Source organism: Rhinoderma darwinii, chromosome 3, assembly GCF_050947455.1.
Source record: "Rhinoderma darwinii isolate aRhiDar2 chromosome 3, aRhiDar2.hap1, whole genome shotgun sequence".
Classification (NCBI taxonomy): Eukaryota; Metazoa; Chordata; class Amphibia; order Anura; family Rhinodermatidae; genus Rhinoderma; species Rhinoderma darwinii.
In genome coordinates this window covers 351,825,818-351,851,400 of record NC_134689.1, presented here as the reverse complement: position 1 = coordinate 351,851,400, position 25,583 = coordinate 351,825,818, and the positions used below count along the sequence as shown (strand labels likewise).

The 25,583-nt window shown below is 40.4% G+C and overlaps 1 protein-coding gene across 9 annotated transcripts in view; it reads right to left on the bottom strand.

The window, feature by feature from the left end:
- Window positions 1-328: 328 nt before the first annotated feature.
- The window catches only part of AAK1 (AP2 associated kinase 1), a 138,744-nt gene continuing 113,489 nt past the window's right edge, over window positions 329-25,583 (bottom strand). For 7 of the 9 annotated variants that reach the window (XM_075858521.1, XM_075858523.1, XM_075858524.1 and 4 more), the window contains one exon: window positions 329-5,099. In XM_075858521.1, coding sequence (XP_075714636.1) covers window positions 4,048-5,099 — 1,052 coding nt within the window. In that variant the 3' untranslated portion in view covers window positions 329-4,047. Of the gene's footprint in view, window positions 5,100-21,014; window positions 22,059-25,583 lie in introns of those variants that run through there. The other 2 variants (XM_075858528.1, XM_075858529.1) reach the window with 1 other exon arrangement.

Sequence of the window (25,583 nt, the reverse complement as noted above, 5' to 3'; positions counted from 1 at the left end):
AATATACAGCCAACACCTCAGAGTATGGAGCAAGATCAGTCCGCTAGCCTGCTCCATACTCCCTGTTGAAGGCTGTGATGTACAGTAACGTCACATGCCAAGGGGTTAAGGTTGTTACGTGGCATTTGTGCTGGTGAGAAGGACCGGAGTGAATGGGGTCCCCTCTGCTAGTGATCGGTGGGCCTCCAGTGATCTAACCTATAGATAGTTAATAAATGTTGTTAGTCTGAAAACCCCTAAAAAACTAAATGTGTATTTAAAGAAACGCATGCCTGTATATAAGCCATCCAAGATGATAAATAAGCAGGCGGAAACTGCATGTCAGGTGTTCATTTTTTTTTTATTTTATCCATTTAAATGTTATCCCTTGAGAACTACAGGGGAGCAGCACTTGGTACACCAAAACAGATGCATCTCCTGGTTTCATGTTGTGTGGTCATTTGTCATATGGTAACCATGTCACATAGTATTCACTACACTAACAGTATGAGATGGGTGTTCTGCCAAAGCCCAATAAATAACACCTGAATTTACAGTACAAGCCTTACATCTGGTCACAATACAGAATAGTCCATGCTGTAAACACTGCTTATTCATGGTGATACTGGTTTGTGGGATGCGTCACCCCTTCATAATATTGCTGCAAATGTGTACATACAAGGTAATCGACAGACAGACAGCAAATGCATAGTCTATATGTGCCGCATCTATTCTGATAAGAATGAGGCACGTTTAAAAAAAAAAAAAAAAAAAAACCTGGCAAAATCTTCGTTTTATTCCAAATTATTGTTTGGATATAAACATATACTATACAGTCACACATTTTAGTGTCGGACATTTTTTTGGAGACATACATGTAATAAGTTGTGAGAACTGTCCAATAGGGGGAGCTATCGAGGTTACAATAATAGATGTGAGCATTTGCAGGAACACTCCTGGCAACATATATACACTGTGTTATGCCTAGTGAAGAGAATAGTACATGACCCGGGGAGTCAAAGGACACCAGATGCAATGCCCGGGACATGCACTGCCCCCCCAGGCCCTGCACAAAGAACGAATACAGTTTGGCTGAAGTGTTCCTTTAAAAACACATGCACATATTACTATGCTTCTGCTGTCCTATGGGGACTCCGTGAGAGATGGCATGATAAGGGATATCCTGTAGACGTCCGGATTCCAAAGACCTCTACTGCATCTGCTTTGTGCGTATAACACATGCTGGAATACAACCCCCAATTCAGGCCCCCTTTTAGTGGGTGCAAGTGATCCCAACTCTATTAGGGCATGTCTCAACTTCAAGGGCTCTGTCCTAGTAACAAATGGACTGTTTAAATGAGGTATGTAACAAAAAAAATAGCAAAAAGTACTCATAAGTAAGCCGTTGCTTGGAGAAGATAAAAATAATAACCGTTATGTGATCCAAGAATGACTGATAGTCAGATTACGTTAAGGGTGAGACCATACTAAATTCTCACGACTTAAATTATAATTATTGGACGATAATAAAATTACCTTTAAACCACATAAGACCGCAGCCAAAAGGGTTCAACTGAGGGAATACGGCCACTCACTAGTGATATCAGGTACTACACGAATAGTATTTGAGGCACTGCTCCATAGTGATAATGCATTCTCATCAATGCGTTGTGTCAATGATGAGGAGAACGATCTCCACCTTGACAGGCGGCGTTCCATTTACTCCTAGTATAGACTATAAATTATCCCTAAAAAGTTTCACAGTGGATAAGCTGCCTCTGAGTCACTGGCATACGGTGGTCTGGTCATAAATCACTGATCCCTAGGACAGTCATTACTAGAACAATATATGTCTGACCAATAGGTTTAGTCTGTTGTAATCCAGACTGTATTAGTGTCGCCCATGCCAACTAGTCACCGCCACACTCCTAACTTTCAACTAACCACACGGCAGCCTAGTTAATTAGGGTTGTCATTTTATAACTACTTGTTCAGTTGACGCAAGTTTGTGTCTATCTTGAGACTTCAAGTTCAAGATTTCAAGTCATGCCAATGTCATGTAACTTTTGACATTCATTTCTCCTGAAATGCAACTCAAGTATAAGTCCAATCTTAAACACAAAATTCAGGAACAGCTCAAAAGTCTACATTTTTGCAACATTTGAGCGGTTTGCATCTTTTCTATGCCAGAAAAAAAAGGCATATAATAGATGCTAAATTCCTCCCTATACCTATACAGAAAAACAGATAGACATCGGAATGCTATAAAGTTATATTAAGAAATTAGTCAGCACAGATGTTGGACCTAAACAGGAGTGTTAAAAAAGTAGACATTCCCTTTAAGCAAAATAAAAGTCAAAAGACATGATCCCAGTAAAGTAAGGATGTATTCACACGTGTAGGTTTTGACCAGGTATTTTTTATGCATTTTTTTTTTTTTTTTTTTTTTTAAGGCCAAAACCAGGTATAAAATTACAAGAGGAGAAGTAGAATCTGTCCTTTAGATTTTCTCTCCCTTTATTTGAATACACTCCTGGTTTTGACTTTAAAAACTGCATAAAACAACCTGAAAAAAAACCTTATTTTAACTTTTACGTGTGAATACACCCTAAGGCTGGATTCACAAGTTGCGGTCAAAATACGATTTGCCGCAAAACAACACAATTTTGCCGCTATTTTACAAAAATAGTGACAAAATGAAAACAACGCATTTTGCCCTCGATGTTTGAACCCACCTACCTGAATGAGCAGAAGGCTAAATATGTTATCTTGACCTTATAAGTAATTTACAGTGTGTATGGGGGAAAGGAGGACAAACAATGGTAATCATTAAGACCAGGGATCTATGTGAAGGTAGAACTTTGCCACTTAGAAGTCGTTTATCCACCATGAAATTGCAGCAGGTAACGCATTGCCCATATTCAATTGTCCCATATGTAAATCTACACTGAAGACAATACATCTCATGTATTAATACTAGTACTGACAACACGTGGAGCCATTCCTCATAGCAATCAAACAATCGAGTACTGGATTTGTTTCTATGGGCAAGTGCTTCACTTTTTGTCTGCACTGGTTTGCATACATGAGGAACGGTGTGACCAGAGAATTTGGTTGATAAATTCTACAAGGTATCTGCAGCCATTCTTTCCAAATGCTTTTAATGTGTTATGAAGAACACTGAATGAGGCAGAGGGCAAAAAAATAATAATTAAAACTAAAAATATACAATTAAAGTTAATAAAAGCTAAAGCCGAGATGAAGGATTACGCCTTTTTTTTTTTTTTTTAAGGGTTGATGGAACAATCTGGTTTCAGTTTTTTAGAGATGCAGTTAGAGCACCAGACTCTACACATCGGTTGAAATCGTTCATCTCCATAAATAAGGTACCTCAATGTCTACGGTCTTCAAACGCCCTAAACTAAAAGCACAAACACCGACATGGACCCAAAAAAAATAAAATCAATAACACAATAGCCTATTATAGAGAAGGCTTACATTAACATAGTGATTTCACCAAGAAAGTGAGAAAGACAGTTAAAGTGAATCTTTCATCTACACACAGGTAGGACGACATGTTGGAAATACAACTTGAGGTTTCACGAGTCTTTTATTTATTGTCATCATAGTGATTTCAAAAGGTTCCTGGTGAATTCATAGACTACATTCTGATGAGAGGGATTTTCCAGAACTTCGAGATGGATGCCGAAATTTTGACGCGGTCTCAATGGAGGTCCAGGAGTTGAGATTTCAGACTTACACAACTCCAAACAGTGGAATCTCAACTTGAAGGCCAAAATCAGATGACCACGTACTTTAAAAATTTACGTCACTTCAAGTGGTGAAATAGAATAAATTTCTAACTCCCGATGAACCCCTTTAAATAACAAATCAGTCCATAAAATGTCTGACTTTGCTGTGTGTAAGTGACAGGTGCACTTTAAGAAGTTCCTTCTGTGACAAAAAGAGCAACACAGCGCTGCATACAGCAGAGAAAGGATTAATACATTAATAGGAAGTGCACTGCAAAAAGGTATGGATTTTAAGGTAGATAGCTTCAACTATATTCTATGGGTTTTGTCTTCCAGCTTTGGCAGGAAATGGAGCCAAGCCAAATGGATCCGCACTTGCGACCTCTGAAGTTCTATAAGTCACTGGGCTGATTGGAACAGATCCTGCTACTGAGGCTTTTGCAGAATGAGATACTACTTTGTAAGCAGCAATAGGCTGTGCATCCACAGCCTGACCTTCTTGAGGGTTGTAGTGGCGGGAATACTTAGACAAAGACTGAGGGCGGAATGGTTTTGTTACCACAGTCCCAAACACAGTTTCTTGGGATGTCTCATGACCAGGGATCCTATGGTTTTCAGCACTGAATGGCTCCTTAGAAGCTTTTAGATACATAGAGGCTTCAACTGATTCAATGCTTCTGCTGGAATGTGCATAAAGGTTTCCAGTAGTGTATGAAGTCTTCATGGAACTGCCTCCCACCTTCAAGTCAGAATTTCGGAATGTAGAATTGTCCACTACTGCCACTTCAACTCCTTTTACAGATTGATGAGCTTGAGCAGAAGTGGGGTCTTCAACACTGATCTTTCTTGTAAAAGGTGCTCTGAGGAACACATCAGGTTCCTCCAGCTGGTTTAGAGAAGTAGAGGACTTAGCCAAAAAGGGAGCATTGGTGAATATATCAGAATCATCCTTTGAAATTTTTGAACTCTTGAATGGTGCTGTGGAAAAGATATCGACTTCTGTACTGAACCCTCCTGCAAGCATCTGGCCCATCCTTTCTGACGGAGTGTATTTAGGGTTGCTCTGGTTGGAAACGGGCTGCTCAGAATTTGGAAATGCTGCATTCTTGACTTTCTTAGAACCCTCCTCTTCATCTGACTCCATTAAGAGAGGTCTGGAACCACTGCAATCCAAAAGGTCTGACTCATGGTCAATGCCTTCTTCTTCTTCTTCTTCACTGCTATGAAAGGAACTGCAACTAGATGGCCCTTTTGATGGACTTTCAGGCTTTAATTCCAGCTCAGGTGATAATGGACATGTTGAAGAACTAGGGCCTTTGAAAATCGCATCATTTCCCATATGGAAAGACTGAGGAGCTTGTAGTAAACCTATACATGGAAACAAAGACATCCAATAATTAGAATTACTAATGCTAGTAAAGAATTATATCACGCAACATACAGATCTGACATACTTTGCTGTGTAACCACAACAAGGTGGCACTATTATGAAAAATTACAGATTCCTATGATTGGGAAGTACTAAATGTTCAAATATTCGAACAGGTCAAGTTTGGATTCCTTTTCTGAACAATTATCTTGCGCTATTTCTGATAAATTCTAATCTAGTCGTGGGCAGAAATGGTCTACAACTTCTAATTCAGTATGATCTCAAGAGGTTAATTAATAAGGGGTTCAACAGAATTAAAATTTGTCAAAATTGCTAGACAAAGATACAGCATAAAAAACACATAACATGATGCAATACAATGAGCTGTAAGATCAACGTGGCTGTGAGGAGGGCAAAGTGCCTTTGATATGGTATCTGGGACAACCAAACAGAAATCGAACATAACATACAGTGAAACCTCTCCGAAAGACCAACGCTTGGAGAAGACCACCCATAATCTGGACCAGATTATTCTGTAATGGATTTACAATCCCCTTATATCCCATTTATATTTGCTCTCTTCTTTGAGAGGGCCACCCATCTAGAACATTTTTCACTGCGATCTTGGATGGTTGGCGCAAAGAGGTTTCACTGTATATGTTAATCATAAATTTTGCTTTAGTATTTAAAGACCAATCCATCATCCCGGACATTATATATGAAGCCAAGAGTTGATGTATACTACATGGGACCAAACATATGACACTCACATAAGAGAGCTTACCTTGAAGTTATGAATTGCAAGTAAGAAACAATAAGAAATAGCTATGAAAACATGAGGTCAGAATAGAGGAATGATCGGAAGTCCAGTGATACTTATGTCATCAATGCAAACTCACCTTTACCCAAATATTTCCTAATGCCACCCTGGTGTTCTGCTGTGGCTGTTTTTGACAGGCAGAAGAACATCAGCACAATTATTATTCTCCTGAGGATGGCTACTTGTGTATTGTATTATAGTGTAATTGACAAGTCCTACCTTATTACTGTTACAGACCTAAATAAACCTAAACGGATTTTCCTGCATCATTACTTTGGGCCCTCATGCACCACAACTGCTGTAAGTGACAAAGTGGCTCTTAACTGAAAACCATCTTGACATCAGATTTATGAAAAAGTGTGACGTTTCATGTAGAAGTTGTCTAGTTTTGGTGTAACTTGGATAATGGATAGCAAGATTGGAGGTTTTCTTCAGTGCACAGTTTGTCATATGTATACACGACTGGAGCCGGAGTTCCAGGGTGAATATCTCTGTGGCAGATGTGAGCATGTTGTTCACCTGGAAGCTCGTATTAGAGATCTGGAGGAGCAGAATGCAACACTGAGGAGGATAGACAATTTTGAGCGGAGCTTGCTGCTCACAGAGCATGCAGTTAGTGGGTTAGAACTGGAGGGTGAAGACATGGGTGAGCAGGATCAGGTAAGTAGCTGGGTTAATGTAGTTAGGGGCAGTAGAAAGGGGTCAAAGACAAGGAAGGCCGATCCGGTTTCTGGCATTCCAAGCAAAATTGCCAGGTTGGGTGATGATGCGAGGGTGTCAGTCTCAGAAAAGGCAGCCCTAGTGGATACTGATCTCCCTAACAGCCGGGAGAACAGCCCAGCTAGTAGTCGGCGGGATGGTAATGCAGGCAAGCCAAGACAATTGATAGTTGTAGGGGATTCTATAATCAGGAAGACGGATAGAATAATTTGTCGCCAAGACCGCCTCAACCGAATGGTTTGCTGTCTCCCTGGTGCCAGGGTTCGGCATGTGGTGGAACGGGTGGACAAATTGCTGGGAGGGGCTGGTGATGATCCAGCTGTTGTGGTCCATGTCGGTACCAACGACAGAATAAATGGTAGGTGGAGGAGCCTTAAGAATAATTTTAAAGAACTAGGCTACAAGCTGAAGGGAAGGACCTCCAAGGTTGTATTCTCAGGAATACTGCCTGTGCCATGCGCATCACAGGAAAGACAGCGGGAGCTTAGGGAGTTAAATGCATGGCTGAAGTCTTGGTGTAGAGGAGAAGGATTTGGGTTCCTAGAGCACTGGGCTGACTTTTCATTGGGGTACAAACTGTATTCTGCAGATGATTTGCACCTAAATGGAAGGGGGTCCGCTGTGCTGGGGGAGAGAATTCTAGCTGGGGTGGCGGAGTATTTAAACTAGGGCTGAGGAGGGAGGTCAATGTAGAAAAAAAAGGGGTAGCCAGGTTAGAGAGGGGTCAGACTATATTGGTGGGGGGAGAAACAGAATGTGGGGAGAGGACTAGACAACAAGATAAGGAGATCCTTTCGTTACAAAACATCAGTGTAAATAAAAAGGACCGATTAATGTCAAATCACATTTCTGATAATAAAAGTGAAAAACTGAAAGGCAAGTTAAAGTGTATGTTCACAAATGCCAGAAGTCTAGCAAGCAAAATGGGGGAGCTGGAGGCCTTGATACTGGAAGAAAATATAGATATAGTTGGTGTTGCTGAAACATGGCTGGACTCTTCACATGACTGGGCTGTAAATCTACAGGGTTTTACACTTTTTCGTAAAGACAGGACAAATAGGAAAGGTGGTGGTGTATGTCTGTATGTGAGAAGTGATATGAAGGCGAGTGTGAAAGAGACAATAGTGGGTGAAGACTGTGAGGAGGTTGAAACCTTGTGGGTGGAACTAGAAAGGGAGGTAAACACTGAAAAAATTACTTTTGGTGTAATCTATAGACCCCCCAATATAACTGAGGAGATGGAAGGTCAGATATATAAACAGATGGAGCGGGCTGCACAGGCGGGTACTGTAGTGATAATGGGAGATTTTAATTTCCGGGATATTAATTGGTGTCATGGTTCGGCTTCAACTGCAAAGGGGAGACATTTCCTCAACCTGTTGCAGGAAAATTTTATGGGCCAGTTTGTGGAAGACCCGACTAGAGGTGAAGCTCTGTTGGATCTGGTCATTTCTAATAATGCAGATCTTGTTGGGAATGTCAATGTTCGTGAAAACCTCGGTAACAGTGATCACAATATAGTTACATTTTACCTATACTGTAAAAAACAAACGCAGGCTGGGAGGGCAAATACATTTAATTTTAAGAAAGCCAATTTCCCCAGGATGAGGGCTGCAATTCAGGATATGGACTGGGAAGAACTAATGTCAAATAATGGAACAAATGATAAATGGGAGATTTTCAAATCTACTTTGAGTTATTATAGTGCAAAATTTATTCCTACAGGTAATAAGTATAAACGACTCAAATTAAACCCCACATGGCTTACACCTTCTGTGAAAGGGGCAATACATGACAAAAAAAGGGCATTTAAAAAATACAAATCTGAGGGTACAGCTGTAGCCTTTATAAAATATAAAGAGCTTAATAAAATCTGTAAAAATGTAATAAAATTAGCAAAAATACAAAATGAAAGGCAGGTGGCCAAGGATAGTAAAACAAATCCTAAAAAATTCTTCAAGCATATAAATGCAAAAAAGCCAAGGTCTGAACATGTAGGACCCCTAGATAATGGTAATGGGGAGTTGATCACAGGGGATCAAGAGAAGGCAGAGTTACTAAATGGGTTCTTTAGCTCTGTATATACAACAGAAGAAAGAGCAGCTGATGTAGCCGGTGCCAGTGCTGTTAATATATCAGTTGATATACTGAATTGGATGAATGTAGAGATGGTCCAAGCTAAATTAAATAAAATAAATGTGCACAAGGCTCCGGGACCAGATGGGTTACACCCTAGAATTCTTAAAGAGCTTAGTTCAGTTATTTCTGTCCCCCTTTTCATAATATTCAGAGAATCTCTAGTGACTGGTATAGTGCCAAGGGACTGGCGCAGGGCTAATGTGGTGCCTATTTTCAAAAAGGGCTCTAGGTCTTCCCCGGGTAATTATAGACCAGTAAGCTTAACATCCATCGTGGGGAAAATGTTTGAGGGGCTATCGAGGGACTATATACAGGATTATGTGACAATAAATAGCATTATAAGTGACAGCCAGCACGGTTTTACTAAGGACAGAAGTTGTCAAACTAACCTAATCTGTTTTTATGAAGAGGTGAGCAGAAGTCTAGACAGAGGGGCCGCTGTGGATTTAGTGTTTTTGGACTTTGCAAAGGCATTTGACACTGTCCCCCATAGACGCCTAATGGGTAAATTAAGGACTATAGGTTTAGAAAATATAGTTTGTAATTGGATTGAGAATTGGCTCAAGGACCGTATCCAGAGGGTTGTGGTCAATGATTCCTTCTCTGAATGGTCCACGGTTATAAGTGGTGTACCCCAGGGTTCAGTGCTGGGACCCCTATTATTCAACTTATTTATTAATGATATAGAGGATGGGATTAATAGCACTATTTCTATTTTTGCAGATGACACCAAGCTATGTAATATAGTTCAGACTATGGAAGATGTTCATGAATTACAGGCAGATTTAAACAAACTAAGTGTTTGGGCGTCCACTTGGCAAATGAAGTTTAATGTAGATAAATGTAAAGTTATGCATCTTGGTACCAACAACCTGCATGCATCATATGTCCTAGGGGGCGCTACACTGGCGGATTCACTTGTTGAGAAGGATCTGGGTGTACTTGTAAATCATAAACTCAATAACAGCATGCAGTGTCAATCAGCTGCTTCAAAGGCCAGCAGGATATTGTCGTGTATTAAAAGAGGCATGGACTCGCGGGACAGGGATGTAATAATGCCACTTTACAAAGCATTAGTGAGGCCTCATCTAGAATATGCAGTTCAGTTCTGGGCTCCAGTTCATAGAAAGGATGCCCTGGAGTTGGAAAAAATACAAAGAAGAGCAACGAAGCTAATAAGGGGCATGGAGAATTTAAGTTATGAGGAAAGATTGAAAGAATTAAACCTATTTAGCCTTGAAAAAAGAAGACTAAGGGGGGACATGATTAACTTATATAAATATATTAATGGCACATACAAAAAATATGGTGAAATCCTGTTCCTTGTAAAACCCCCTCAAAAAACAAGGGGGCACTCCCTCCGTCTGGAGAAAAAAAGGTTCAAGCTGCAGAGGCGACAAGGCTTCTTTACAGTGAGAACTGTGAATTTATGGAATAGCCTACCGCAGGAGCTGGTCACAGCAGGGACAGTAGATGGCTTTAAAAAAGGGTTAGATAATTTCCTAGAACAAAAAAATATTAGCTCCTATGTGTAGAAATTTTTCCTTCCCTTTTCCCTTCCCTTGGTTGAACTTGATGGACATGTGTCTTTTTTCAGCCGTACTAACTATGTAACTATGTAAAAATATGTATAATGAAAATTGTATTCACAGTTATAATCTACTTTTAATTCCTCGCCATTTTCAAGATCTCTGCTTATGGTCAGTGAATAGACTATCAATATCTGATCGGTGGTGGTCTGACACCCAGCAACTCTGATGATCCGATGCACGAAAGAGCCGCAGCTGCAGTAGCAAGCACAGCCACAAAGAAAAGTATGGCACTGTGCCTGAGTAAACAATGAAGGGGGTGCGGCGCTCACTGTAGACGATCATCGTGGGTGCCAGGTCTCGGACCCCTACGATCAGATATTGATTGTCTGTGCTAAGGATAAGCCATCAATATTACAGTCCTCGAAACAACTTTGATGTCTATTGTATTAGATCCGAAGTATTGAAGAATATTTCCAAGTTCCCCTGTGTTAAGTAGAATACCTTGGTTTTTTACACTGGTAACAAATGTTGTGCGACAAACACTAATAGCCGCTTATACAGGGCCCATAGGAATATTCAACCAGATTTTCAAAGACCCTCAATGTAATATATATATATATATATATATATATATATATATATATATATTTATTTATCCTGCATCGGTTTGTAGTTAAATTTTTCTCTTTGTCCCTCTGCCAGTGTCAGTCTTTTCTATAGTTTAACCAAGAAGATCGAGATGAACACCACTATAGTTTGCAATCAGATAAGGAGAATGTGTGACAATGTGCTGCTGTGCATGAAATTGTGGGAGGACAATAAAAAATATAATTTAGACAAGAAGATTATTTTAACAGGACCATCAATATTTGCGACTGAATACCAGCCTACAGGAGAACCTAAGAAGATGAAGAACTACATTTACAAGCACAGGTAAGAAAATAAGAGATTCCACTGGTGTCCCTATGATAACACTCAGCTGTCAAAGAACAGGGGTAGAAAGTGTTGTCACAGGGGTAGAAAGTGTTGTCACAGGGGCACATGCATAGAGGCTCCCCCAACAGATGGCCCATATTTTCACCATCTGATGACCGGAATAAGTTTTTTTTAAAATTTATTTACATTATATCACCTTGAGGAAAAAAACAAAAAAACTTTACACAAACCTCATAGATTAAAATCACTCAAGTCCAAGGTCATTGCCATTCTTTAAAATACTTTAATTCACAGAAATAGATTGGATTCTACTATACAATCAGGAAATGTGCAGGTTGTAAATGCCGTATTTTTTCTTTTATTACCATTTTTTGTTTGGAAAACTGAGGAGAGAACTGCAGGGATCTGAACGGAAGGAAGATGAGGAGCATGAACTAAAATATATTTATATATTTATATATACACAAGTCAAAATTCTACCAACCACTTCACTAAAGGGATTTTTTTTGTCTACAATAATGATTAATGCTCTAGGGTAGAGAAAAAGTTTTTGTTTCTTCTTTTCATACAATACAGAAGAATAAAGTAAGATCGGTGTATTGGACACAGGTAGAAATTTGTTATACAGAGGAGCTCCCCAGACTTAGAAGGCTTATAATTCTATATACAGACAGCAAAATCCAGTACAGTGCATGGAGAGCTTCCCAGAGACAGAGAGTTAGACCACCCACAACTTGTACATCTTGTGTACAGTATACAGATATATAGGAAACTCTCACAGACGTCTGCACAAACAAAGATTACACTGATCTTGCAGGACACACGCACACACATACAGCTTTAAATACTTTTTAAATAACAAAAATAACAGAAAAATATCGGCCCACACAGGTATCCCCCATGCAGAGTATAGAGGTCCAGTTCGCCAGTACAATGTAAGGGATGGTGTATTCCACAGACCGATATATTCTGCAATGTTAATAGATTAAGGTCTAGTTTTTGGAGTAAGACCGTATTAGAATTACTGCCTACACCAACCTGCTAGTGACACTATGTACAGTTTTGGCATCTACTCTAGGACATCAGACATTTTGATATTCTATTTTGGCCTTTTTCTTACCTCTATTATTTGCTTTTTCTGTGAACTAGAAGGAGAACCGATCAGAATTTAAAGCTTTACTTTGAATACGGCACCTAAACCAAATGGGGTCCCTAGGGTGTCAATCCTGAGGCCAGAAAAAGAGCATAATTCTGGACATTTGCCCTTTCGTAGAAGTCAAGGCAGTGCCCTAACTTGTTGATCCTGTCGGATCGTCACATCAGGAAGGAATTCATTTGCCTTTGTTGGGCAAAATGGCCAAGGATATTTCAACAAGGACAAAAAAAAAAAAAGGTTTCCTTCTCCCCCCCACAAAACTCTTACCTCTCTTACTTGAACTTGATGGACATGTCTTTTTTTCAACCATGTTAGCTATATTATGACCTCTCATGGCTCATATGTATGGAAGAAAATTTTCACCGAGTGGAAGGATAGCGATTTAACTCTGAAGAGGCAATTTAGGTGTTGGCATACCGTTTTTTTGGCCCAATCACAATTTCACATCTTGAACTACATAGAGACTATGTTACTGCCTTGTAAATACAATAGTCGCTATACAGAAGATGCAGAGGGAAACCAGCCAGGATGGAAAACTTATGGGAGGGAAAGGGGTTTTCCTGTTATGGTGTTCTTTGAACTTTATTTATGCCCCTGACTTCAGAGGTTTACTAAGTGGGTACAACTGCACCCCCTTGGCCAGCTTTGATAGAATATCATACAGATGCCCTAATCTAAAGGAAGTCTGCCAAGGTATAAGCTTCTCTTTTATGCACAAAAATAATGCATCGAACAAGCAAAAGGCAAGTTACCTGTACAGTGTAAAAAGTTATTATCTTGTTATCTCATGCTACCTTTAAAGAAAGTGATATTTAGATAACTTGATGTTTCAATATTTCTGAAGCCTTCTGCTTCTGATATTCCATATATAACAAATTAAACTATGGGCTTATATTCAGGTAAATCATGTGCACTGCAAACCGTAAGTTTACAGAAGAGGTCCAATTTGCATAGCAAGCTTTGGTAGACCATGAATAATCCGATAATAGAAGCTCAATTTTTACAACCAACAGACATATCACACATTAGATCATGTTTATAAGTGTTAATTCCCAAAACTGCCTATATATTTATATAGCCAGCTAAAATATGATATATTATACATTGATTAAAGAGGCTCGGTCACCACATTATGAGTGCCCTATCTCCTATATAATGTGATCGGCGCTGTAATGTAGATAACACTGTTTTTTATTTTGAAAAACAATCATTTTTGAGCAAGTTATGAGCAATTTTAGATTTATGCTAATTACTTCCTTAACCGGTTAAGGACTAGGCTGTTTTACAGCTAAATGACCAGAGCAAATTTCACAATTTTGCTATGCGCTTCTTTAGATGACTATAACTCTGTAGGTGAATAAAGTTCATCTTTGAATTTTACACTCTTTTTAAAGGACAGATAGGGCTTTGTTTTAGTGGCATTTGTCAGTATATATCATTTTTATTTTTTTCTCTAAAGTGGGCAAAATTGGAAAAAAATGCAAGAATTTAGCAAATGCGTCAGTTTAGGCTAGTATTTTTCACACACGGTATAGTCCACGGACAAAATTCATCTCCTTTCACATTCTTCCACTTCTCCCGTGCATGGGGATACCAAATATGTGTGCCTTATTCACTGTGCGGGCATGTGCCAGGGCTTGGCATAAAAGGAGGCTTTTTGGCCTTTTCGGTCCAGGAATTTTGCATTTGATTTTATAGCCACATACTGTTTTCTGGGGGGCCTAATGCTGCTGAAACATTAGAAACACCCCATAAATGACTTCATTCACACAAGTAGACCCCACAAGGTTTTCTTCAAGGGGTTTATCATATTTTTAGCAAGTCCAGTTTTCTTCTGAAAGTTTCTTGAATAAGATGGAACAAAATAAAATCAGCACTTTTTTAGCAAATGCGTCAGTTTAGGCTAGTATTTTTCACACACGGTATAGACCACGGCCAAAATTCATCTCCTTTCACGTTCTTCCACTTCTCCCGTGCATGGGGATACCAAATATGTGTGCCTTATTCACTGTGCGGGCATGTGCCAGGGCTTGGCATAAAAGGAGGCTTTTTGGCCTTTTCGGTCCAGGAATTTTGCATTTGATTTTATAGCCGCATACTGTTTTCTGGGGGGTGTAATGCTGCTGAAACATTAGAAACACCCCATAAATGACTTCATTCACACAAGTAGACCCCACAAGGTTTCCTTCAAGGGGTTTATCATATTTTTAGCAAGTCCAGTTTTCTTCTGAAAGTTTCTTGAATAAGATGGAACAAAATAAAATCAGCACTTTTTTAGCAAATGCGTCAGTTTATACCAGCATTTTTGACACACGGTATAGACCACGGTCAAAATTAATCTCCGTTCACATTCTGCCACTTCTCCCGTGCACGGGGATACCAAATATGTGGCCTTATTTATCACATAGAGATGTAGGAGGGCGGAGGATAGAAGAAGATTATTTCACATATCGCTTTTTTTCAAAGCTGGTTTTACAAAACTCAACAGAGTTGCTATAACACTTCCAAAATATCTGCTCTTGAAGCAGAAATCCCAAAATATTCATCTAGGGGTATAATGGGAATTTATTTTTTGGGGTTTTCTAAAATAAGAAATTGCAGGTTAATGCAAATGGAGCTCTCCAGCAGATGAACTTTAGAAAACATCAAACATGACATCCACCCCCCACCCATTCCCTCCCTCACCCTTGGAGTAAAATCATGGGAAAAATAAAAACGTAATGTAGGGCAAATATATTTTCAACAAATTAACTAAAATCTAATAATTCAGAACAGTGTGGTATTTTTTAAAACATGGCTCAATGCACAGGCCTGGTTGCGAGGGACATGAGGGACAGAAATATCGGGAATCTTTGCGGTGCCCGTCTTTTCTGCAGACGCGGCACTTTTTCTGGGGGTTGCTTCTGGTTGCTGTTGGGGGAATCCGACTGATGAAGTGTCTTTCAGTCAGTCGCGTGACATCCTCAGACTGGGGGCATTCTCGGGTGTCCTGAACATCAAAAATGAGGCCTTCAATAATTTTTTCCTGGAAATCCAGGTATGTGTCTCTGCCTCTGTTTTTTTTGTAGAGCACAAATGAGTTGTGGATGGCCACCTGTAACAAATAAATGGCCACCTTTTTGTACCAGGTTTTAGTTTTGCGTTTTACTAAATAGGGCTGTAAAACCTGGTCGCTTAAATCCACCCCCCCCATGTACTTGTTATATTCGGACACGCTCACTGGTTTGTGCTTGTCCGATGTTGCCCCTTTCCCTCACTGCCACTGTTCCTGCGGTATGAATCGTGCTTAGCACATACACGTCTTTGCGATCCCTGAACTTGACCGCCAGCAATTCTTCAGATGCATAAGCACAGGAGTCCCCCTTTACCATGCGCTTCCCCACTAATTGCTGGGGAAAACCAATTCTGTTTTTGCGCATGGTACCACATGCCCCAGTCCTTGCAGCATGCAAATGCCTAAAGAGGGGCACACTCGAATAAAAATTATCACAGTACAGGTGGTACCCCTTGTGAAGCAGAGGCTGCATCATCTCCCACACGATCTTACTGCTGGTGGAAAGATCAGGGGGGCATCCAGGAACATTTATTGTGCGGTCCCGCCCTTCATAAATTCTGAAGGCGGTGGTATATCCTGACCCGCTTTCACACAATTTGTAGAGCTTAACGCCATATCTTGCCCTTTTGGAAGGTAGATATTGGCGAAAGCTAAGTCTGCCATGAAAGTTGAGGAGGGATTACATTCTGCTCAGGGGTGTAGAGTTGCAGAAATAAATTATTCAGGGAATTTATTAGCGGTCTTATTTTGAACAACCGATCCCGGTTTGCATCGGTACTTGGGGGGGCCTGTGCGTTGTCATTGAAGTGGAGGAACCTCATTATTGTCTCATAACGAGACCTGGGCATTACTGCAGAATATACTGGGGTGGCTTGGGCGGGTCTTGTTGACCAGTAAGACCTAACGGAGGGCTTTTTGACAATACTATTTAGGGTGAGCCCCAAAAAATTTTTTAATTCCTGCAAATTGGTGGGCGTCCAATCTCTGGCATGGGTGGATGAAGGTTTCTGCCTTATATATTGCGTGGCATATAAATTTGTTTCGTGGACAATCTGATTTAGGATGTCGTCCGTTATAAATAAATGGAAGTAATCCATTTGGACAAAATTTGTATTGTCCACGGTTATGCCAGGAGTGGCCGTAAATCCGTGGATTCTAGGCCCAAAAGATGGGGCAGGTGCCCATACAAGAGCCTGGACTGGAGGGACCAGGCTGTCCCGTGCTACAGCGCTACTTGGCCCTGCGCTTTCATGTTCTGCAGTTTCGACTGCATCAGGGACAACGTCCCCTGAAGATGAACCTGAAGTGACGCTGTCATCGTCACTACCTAAAACAGGTTCCATCTCGGACGCCATCTCTGATGCGGTCTCCGACTCAGACCACAGCATGGCGTATGCCTCCTCGGCGCTAAACAACTTCCTCGCCATAACGTAACTAACACTAACACTAACTAAACACATTTTTTTATTTTTTTTTATAAAACACACAAACTAACTGCTATATATATCTACACTACCGCTAACAAAAAAATAAACCGCTATTGCTATATATATTATATATATGTGGATATATATATAATTATATACTCCCTACCTGCCTATTCTAATAGAATAAAAGAAAGAAAGGTAGATAGAAAAAAAGATAGATGGATAGATAGATTGTATAGATAGATAGAAATCTATCTATACAGAGAATGTTTTAGAGTAACTGTATTTTTTTGTAACTGTAACTGTAATCTTCTGGCAGCAATTCTCCCGAGTCTCTTCTTCTCCTCAAACTGAAACAATGTTTGAGGAGAAGAAAAGAGGCAGGAGATTTACTGCCAGAAAAGTCAAAATAAAACAAATGTGGTCGCTGTGATAGGTTTTCACAGCGACCACATGTTCAGGGACCATCAGATTGGTCCCTGATACTCTGCCCAGTGCCCAGAGCTGTTGGTAACAGCGTGGGCACAGGGCTGTGTGCACGCGATCGCGTGCACACTGTTTTATAAGCAGGAATGCATGTGATCGCTGTGATTGGTTGTCACAGCGACCACATGTTCAGGGACCATCAGATTGGTCCCTGATACTCTGCCCAGTGCCCAGAGCTGTTGGTAACAGCGAGGGCACAGGGCTGTGTGCACGCGATCGCGTGCACACTGTTTTCTATGCAGAAATGCATGTGATCGCTGTGATTGGTTGTCACAGCGATCACATGTTCAGGGGCCAAAAGATTGACCCCTGACATTCTGCCCAGTGCCCATGGCTGTTAGCAACAGCCAGGGCATAGAGCTGTGTGCACGCGATCCCGCGTGCACAGTCTCTGAAGTGCGGCCGTGTATATATACTATACGCCGGACTTTAGAGACCCTGACCGCTGGCCGTATAAATACGGCCAGCGGTCGGGAACCTGTTAATGCCCAACTGGGCGGTTTTTAACTTTTGACCAAGTGAGCGTTGTAAAGAGGAGTGTATGATGCTGATTAAGTCCCACACAAACTTTACCGAAGTGTCGGGATTGTGAATAGACATCGTGTCCTGGCTGGAGGTAATGTCTATTCACTGTCAAGACACTTCAGTAAAGTTAATGTGGGTGTATGTGACAGCACAGCGAGATCACGCTGTGCGGAGTACAAATGGACATGAATGGAGAGAAGTGTATGACGCTGATTGGTCAGCGTCATACACTCCTCTTTACAACGCCCACTTGGTCAAAAGTTAAAACACGCCCAGTTGGGCATTAAGGAAGTAATTAGCATAAATCTAAAATTGCTCATAACTTCCACAAAAATGATCGTTTTTCAAAATAAAAAAAAACAGTGTTATCTACATTACAGCGCCGATCAAATTATGTAGGAGATAGGGCACTTATAATGTGGTGACAGAGCCTCTTTAAGACCACTTACGTTCTTAGTCTTGCATATGTAAAAATCTCTTCTGTCAGAGTTGATCGCTCAGGTTTTCTAATATTCGCCTTTAAAGACAAGTCAGTTTAGATATGTTAAAAAAAGCCAAAATAGCGGGAGATCTGGCAGCTGAGTTGAGAATAAAGAGGTCTTGGTCCCCAACTTCAGTGGAAAAGTGGCCAAATGAGTAGTCACCTCTCTATTAAAATCAATGGGAGGTTTCCCATGTTTCTCACTTGTAAGTTTCAGAAACTTCCATTGAAAGATGAGAACTGGGACCCCTCAGACGGTCATACAGAAGGCAGTCCAACAGTACTTTCATAGGGTACACTTTCCACCAGCCTATATGCAAATAGATAGTTCCAAGTCCTGCTTGTGTGCTCCAGATGTTATTCACCCTGCAGTTCCACAAGAGATACGGGGATGTCCCGATCCAAATTTTCCCAATCGGTCACCAACCTATATCTCTACAATATGGAATAAGGGAACAAATAGTGCAACACCTTTTGGACACTTTCACTCCACGCTTTATTCCATACTTATAATATAAATAAACATAAAAAGCATATCACAGCCAGTAATACGTGGCATGCCAAACTCTAGCCCGACCCTAGGTTTTGTCCTTCCGGCTTCATCTGGGAAGATACTCGTATCTCTTGCGGAACTACAGGGTGAATAACATCTGAGAGCACACAAGCAGGACTTGGAACTATCTATTTGCATACAGGCTCGGGGAAAGTGTACCCTACGAAAGTACTGTTGGACTGCCTTCTGTATGACCGTCTGAGCGGTAAAATCTATTTATCCATATTTACTTTGAGGTGTTGAGGATTTCACCTAACATTTTTTACCTGCTCCGGTCAAATATAACATATATTGGGTAAAGAGCCGGGGATTAATATGCATTTTGGGACCCCTCAGGCAGGTCTCCACCAATGTGGTATGTCTCATTGACACGTCATTTAAGCAAATTATTACAAAACGCGTTAAATTAAGAGATCAATCTATGAATCTCCACAGTTTACTAGCACCAAATTATGAAATTACTTTTCTTTATTCCTTCATAAAACATGTCTGAAGCAACAGAGGTAACCAGAGAGAAAGCACATATGTAACATAGCAGAGGACATAGATCCATTAACATCGCAGACTCCTTGAATTTGCAGTTTTGGATTTTGTGCGTGGTACATGACACCTTTCAATACATTTCGAACGCTGCTGTTGCCAGGCTGTGTAGTTACCGATATAAAACAAATAAAGAAATTCTTTACCCTATTATACATTTTTTTTAAATCTGATTAATATTATGTTAAGAGATAGTGAAATGCAATGCTACAGTCCTGCCAAGCCTTCTTAACCCTTTCTTTGTCCTTTACTGCCGGTCAACCCTGACTGGTTTCTAGGGACATGCCGCTTGACAACCATATTTTTAAAGACTTAAAGGTGTTGTCCACTTTTTATCTTTTCTATTAAATTTATTTATAGAATAGGAAATCATACAGATTTCTAATATACATGTACTTAAAATTCTACTCACATACCTTTCTTATACCAGTGCAGTAGTTTGTTTAAAAATAAAAAAATGGCATAGCCCACACATTTGTCCACAAAAAAGCACCCATAGGATAACTGAATGGACAGTCATGTGGACGCACATCATGTGACCACTGGCATTCATTCAGGTAACACTGTCCAGGTATATAATAGATTATTGAGGAGAAGAAGTTATAAAGTATTTCTACCTATAGCAACATCTTATCATGTCTGTCAGTGTCTGTGAGGAGCGGCTCTTGCATTCTCCCGGTCTCCTCTGTATGTGTGTGGTTCTATTTTTTAATTTAACTTTATTAACAATTTCTACTACATATAAATTAGAAAACCGTATGGTTTCCTATTCAACAAATAAGTAAAAAACAAAACTGGACAACAATTCTAAAAGGGTTTTCCAACCAGTAAAAACGGATGGCCTATCCTCAGGATAATGTGATTGTAGTAGAACGGATAAAAGGACCACCGGCGCTGCTATAAATGAACTCCAAGCCAAAGAGATTGAATTGATGAGTATTTATTTCCAAGGAATGGGCTACGTGTTTCGACGCCGGACTAGCGTCTTCATCAGGCTAGTCCGGCGTCGAAACGGGTAGCCCATTCCTTGGAAATAAATACTCATCAATTCAATCTCTTTGGCTTGGAGTTCATTTATAGCAGCGCCGGTGGTCCTTTTTTCCGTTCTACTACAATCACATTATCGACAGCAAAGTATTTTGCTTGTGCACGGACCTGGCTGCAGCTTCTTGCTTGTGTGATACTTTTGGTATCCATACCCTCAGGTGAGCAATTTTCATAATTATTATTGCTCACGTACTCCCTCGTTTTTATTGCACTATGTGGCGCCGTGTCTCCTTTTATCTTTTCATCTAGTATCCTCAGGATAGGCCATCAATAGCTAATGGGTCAGGGTCCAACTCCCAGGACCCCCGCCGATCAGCTGTTTTGAATGGGGTGCAGCGCTTGTACGAGCCCCGATTCCCCTTCATTTCTACTTGCGCACTGTGAATCCTCGACACGCATGTAGCGGCGATTCACAGGTATTGCAGCCTTCTTCTCCCATTGAAGTGAATGGGAGGAGAGGCTGCAATACCTGTGAATCACTGCTAAATGCGTGTCGAGGATTCACAGTGAGCAAGAAGAAATTAAGGGGAAGCAGCGCTCGTACAATCAAAACAGCGGATCGGCAGGGGTCCCGGGAGTCAGACCCCGACCCATTAGCTAATGATGGCCCTATCCTGAGGATAGGCTATCAATTTTTACTGGCTGGAAAACCCCTTTAAGCTTATAAGAGGAATATTCATAGCAACAAAAAGCATCACATGACTCATTTACCTCAAAGCTGTCTAAACTATGACATTCCCTATGCCATCCTGCATTATTAATCAGATTTTTCTAAAAAATACATTTAAATGGGGGACCTCTTCTAAGCAGAATCTCTAATATATTCTGCTTCCTGAGCTACAAATACTAACACTGAATATGTTTAGGCAAGATCACCAGCATCAGAGTCCTCAAATGTCAAAAACAAGCTGTGCCGTCATACAATCAATCCTCTAATAAGGAGTTCTCTTCAGTCCCTTATACAAATATCTCAAAATGGCAAACTAGCGGCATGTGGGCATTTTTTTTTTAGTAAATCAAGATCATCCAGACGACTTGGCAACAGAATTTGAAATTTAAAAAACGCATCAGCTTATGAAGACTATTGAGATTAGGGTATGGCAATCGAACAAGAATCATGGAGCATTAGCATTTTCACAGCTTAAGCACACGGGATTTTCTTAGTCTCCCACCCGACACACAGTCGTCCATCCCGCACAGTCCTTCCACCACACATTTCTTTCTATGGCTTAACACAGAAGCAGTTTGTACATAACAAATAAAGGCGGTAAGGATATGTATTCAGAGTCAGCCAGAGGCTCCATAGCAGATCCACACTATACGGATGTGCACAGAAGGTCGAAATAAAAAATAAAAGAGATGTACATATATATATATCTATATATAGGCAGGGTTACTCCTCTGTGGGGGTAGGGAGGTTAGGGGGTTCGCTAGCATGTGTGCGCTTTACAAGTCTATGAGTTGATCCACCAGTAGAAGTGACCTGGTCATGTTTGGTAGGCTGGACTCAGAGTTCCCACTGCTGTTATTAGCGTGAGGACCTGGAAAGTAGGGGAAAGACAGTGATTCAGTATGTGTTTGAAAAAACAGAGAAAGCTTGAGCAGAAGGTGAGTGCAGAAATTAGAGAGGGCAGAGACAGCAGTAATGCATAAGTTAGCTACAAGGGCTTGTTCACATTTGGTGTTCTAAACACAGATTTCCCTTAATGGAGCCAGAGAGAGGGGAGGAGGATAAATCTTTGCTCTGGCACTTAAAATGTGAACAAGCCCTAATACGTCAATTTATTTACGGTTTAACCAAGTCTATTCTGGCATTTAGAGGATTAATGCATCCACAAATTCTAAAGGAACCTTACCAATTTATTATATAGTGCTCCACTTTATAGCTCAATCATTAATGCATTTCTATGGAAGACTTAGAGATTGACAATTCAGCCAATCATATGTTGAATGGCGCCATTATTGGGGGTTGAGCCTCAAACTAATGCCTACGAAACTCAGTCCTCATTCTCAAGAATACTTATTGAGTCCATGCTCTTTTAAGGACTCATCTAGCTTCTAGATTTAGTTGAACAAACAGTATTTTTAGGGCTCATGTACACAAGTGTATTACGGCTCCATACAACCTATGAGTTGTACGGAGCCGTAATGTGGCACCCATAGAAGTCTAAGGGTCCCTATTTTATTTGTTTCACATGGAGAGACAACAGAAAAAAAAAATCATGGCGTGCTCCATCGGATGCCGTATTATGGAGGTAGCCTCTCCTAGAAGAATTACTACTAGGGGAGTAGACCCCCGTAAAACAGTGCCTCACGGAGGCACCATGAACAGATATGCCTCTGTGTGACTTTGTAGAGGCTCCATGTATATGGCTCTGCTGTGTACAGTAGGCTTAAGGCTAGGGAAACACCTAGACTTTTAATCGCTCACTACAGAAATCACAGTCCATATAAAAGCATTGAGTAGTGTGAAAAGCGATTTTAAAAAGCAGTAGCTATTTTTTTTCCCTCCAGAGTAATATAAAGATATCTGGTTAAGGTTTTGATTACTCTATAGAAAAAGTCTTAGTACAAAAAAGTCTGTGTTTAGACCGGTTAGCTTACTCTGACACGTCATTGAGACATGCTATAAAATAACATTGGGTGGTGCTGGTTGGATATTTCCATAAATCTGGGTTTGGTTCTGGTTCAATGTGAGCATGAAATGCAGAGCTTGTACCAATACCGATGTACAGACGTCAACTTGGTGGAGAGAATGGACATTTCCAAACAGTGAAGAAGAGGTTTAGATGCATTTCAAGGCATTGCAGCCTCTTCAATATGTGAGAATTTGAGGGGGTCTTAGTCCACAGATGTTAACTTAATAATTAAGAGATAACTAGAAGTGGAAAACTGTCACTGCTCCAAACATGTCAGCTTTAGAAAATTATTGTATTCATCTTGAAGTAACAATTCTGGAACACATTTTCTTGGAACGCTGCATTGTGTCCTTCCCCTGTTATTCCTCCTAGAAATGTATGAATAAATTGACAAGTCGGTGTTACCAGCTGGGGGCCTGTCCCTACACAGACTGACAATGTTCAATCAGTGCTGACAGAGTGACTGTTTAGGGACACATCCTTTTGACAAGGGGAACTTTAACACCCAGTTGTCAATTTATTAATACATTAATAACAGGGGAACGGCACACCACAGAGTTCTAAGAAAAGAGGTTTCACAATTATTTCATTTTGAATACAAGTATTTACTAAAATAGTCATGTGAGGAGAGGTGACAGGTCCTGTTTAAGATATCTTAAAGATGAGCAGAAAACACATAAAAAGCTTAAATTTGACCAATAAAACGAAAATAATACACAGGTTGACGTAATATAAAAAAAGACATAGGTAACATTCACAAATATTCTGATAAATCAGATTTTATCAGAACTACAATATGATTCAAGTGATCGATCTGTACACAATGGAAGGACTTTATGGGGTAGGCCAATGGTTAAAGCACACCTCATTTTTCAGACAACTTTCCATAATAAGCTGTCGATGAAAGGAACTGCAGTACTCAAGATAATCCAAAGAAGTGTATTTGATATATTCACCAAGCATAAAAACACTTGCAACGTTTCAACCCATAAATGGGTCTTTATCAAGCAAGTGTTTTTATGCTTGGTGAATAAATCAAATACACTTCTTTGGATTATCTGGAGTGCTGCAGTTCCTTTCATCGATAGCATATTGATGGTCTCCCTCGGACCTGGGATTCTTTACTACGTGCACCACCCATGTTTAGGGAGTTGTCCTTTCCCACTGAAGAATTTTTTGTGGCTGTGTTGCGGTTTTCCTGAATTTCAATAATAAGCTGTCATATGTGTGTACATGAGGAAGAACACGGTTTCTGGTCATTATTTCACTTGTATTCTGCATTTTTTAGCAGGTTTCCCCTCTGCAGGCTCTCTCTCTAATGTGGTTCTCTCTGAGCTGCACACAGACAAGAGGTGAATGCTGTTCTCCTATCTCTATCTAACACATATATAGAAGTTGCTGCAGCATGGAGGAGATTATACAGCAGTAATAAGCAGTGTAGCTGAGAATCCAGCACTGGGGTGAGATAGTAACACTTGCCAGAAGCTGTAGCACGTATTTGTGTGCCCTTCTCACCTCTCCATAGACTTGTATGGGTGGAGTGTGTGTATGTCACGTTCTGTTCTCCTACTCCTCCTCCCCTCTCAATAAACTTCTATGGCCAAAGTCTATGTCTCCATCTGCTGCCGCTCCCCCCTCCATAGACTTCCTTGGGCAGCCTGTCTGTGCCTTTCTCCCTGCTCCACCTCCCCTATCCATAGACTTGTGGCAGGCTCTGAAGAGACAACACTACTTCATGCAGTCCCTCTCCTCTGCTCTGTAACTAGGGATGGATTTTGCTTGGCAAGAGGGGGTGGACAGCAGATTTCAGGAAAGGAGACATCTGGCAGTAACTTTACACAGATTTGTAAGAAGAAAAGTAAATTACTATATTAGGTATACTATTAGATTAGAATAAGTTGTTTGAAAAGTTAGTGTCCATTTAAAGGTAACTGGACATCATACTATTGCCATCAGTGAAGAAGTCATGTGACTGATGCCTCAGTCTAAGATTGCCTCATAACCACAAAACTATGGCAAGTTAAACAATTTTGCTTATGTCTTACAATTGTGAATGTTACCTTCAGAACTTTTTTATAAATCAACTTGCACTTTAGTTCAAGGTCTAAGACAACTAAGTGGAGGAATTGTAAATTCTTCGCTTTAACCACTTTAATGCCAGAAAAGTCAGCTTTGTTATTTGATTTGAAGCAAATGATTGGTTTGCACCCTTAAAGAGGCTCTGTCACCAGATTATAAGTGCCCTATCTCCTACATAATCTGATCGGCGCTGTAATAGAGAACAGTGGTTTTTATTTTGAAAAACAATCATTTTTGACAAAGTTATGAACAATTTTAGATTTATGCCAATTAGTTTCTTAATACACAACTGCGCGTGTTTTTACTTTTTACCAACTGGGCGTTGTACAGAGAAGTGTATGACGCTGA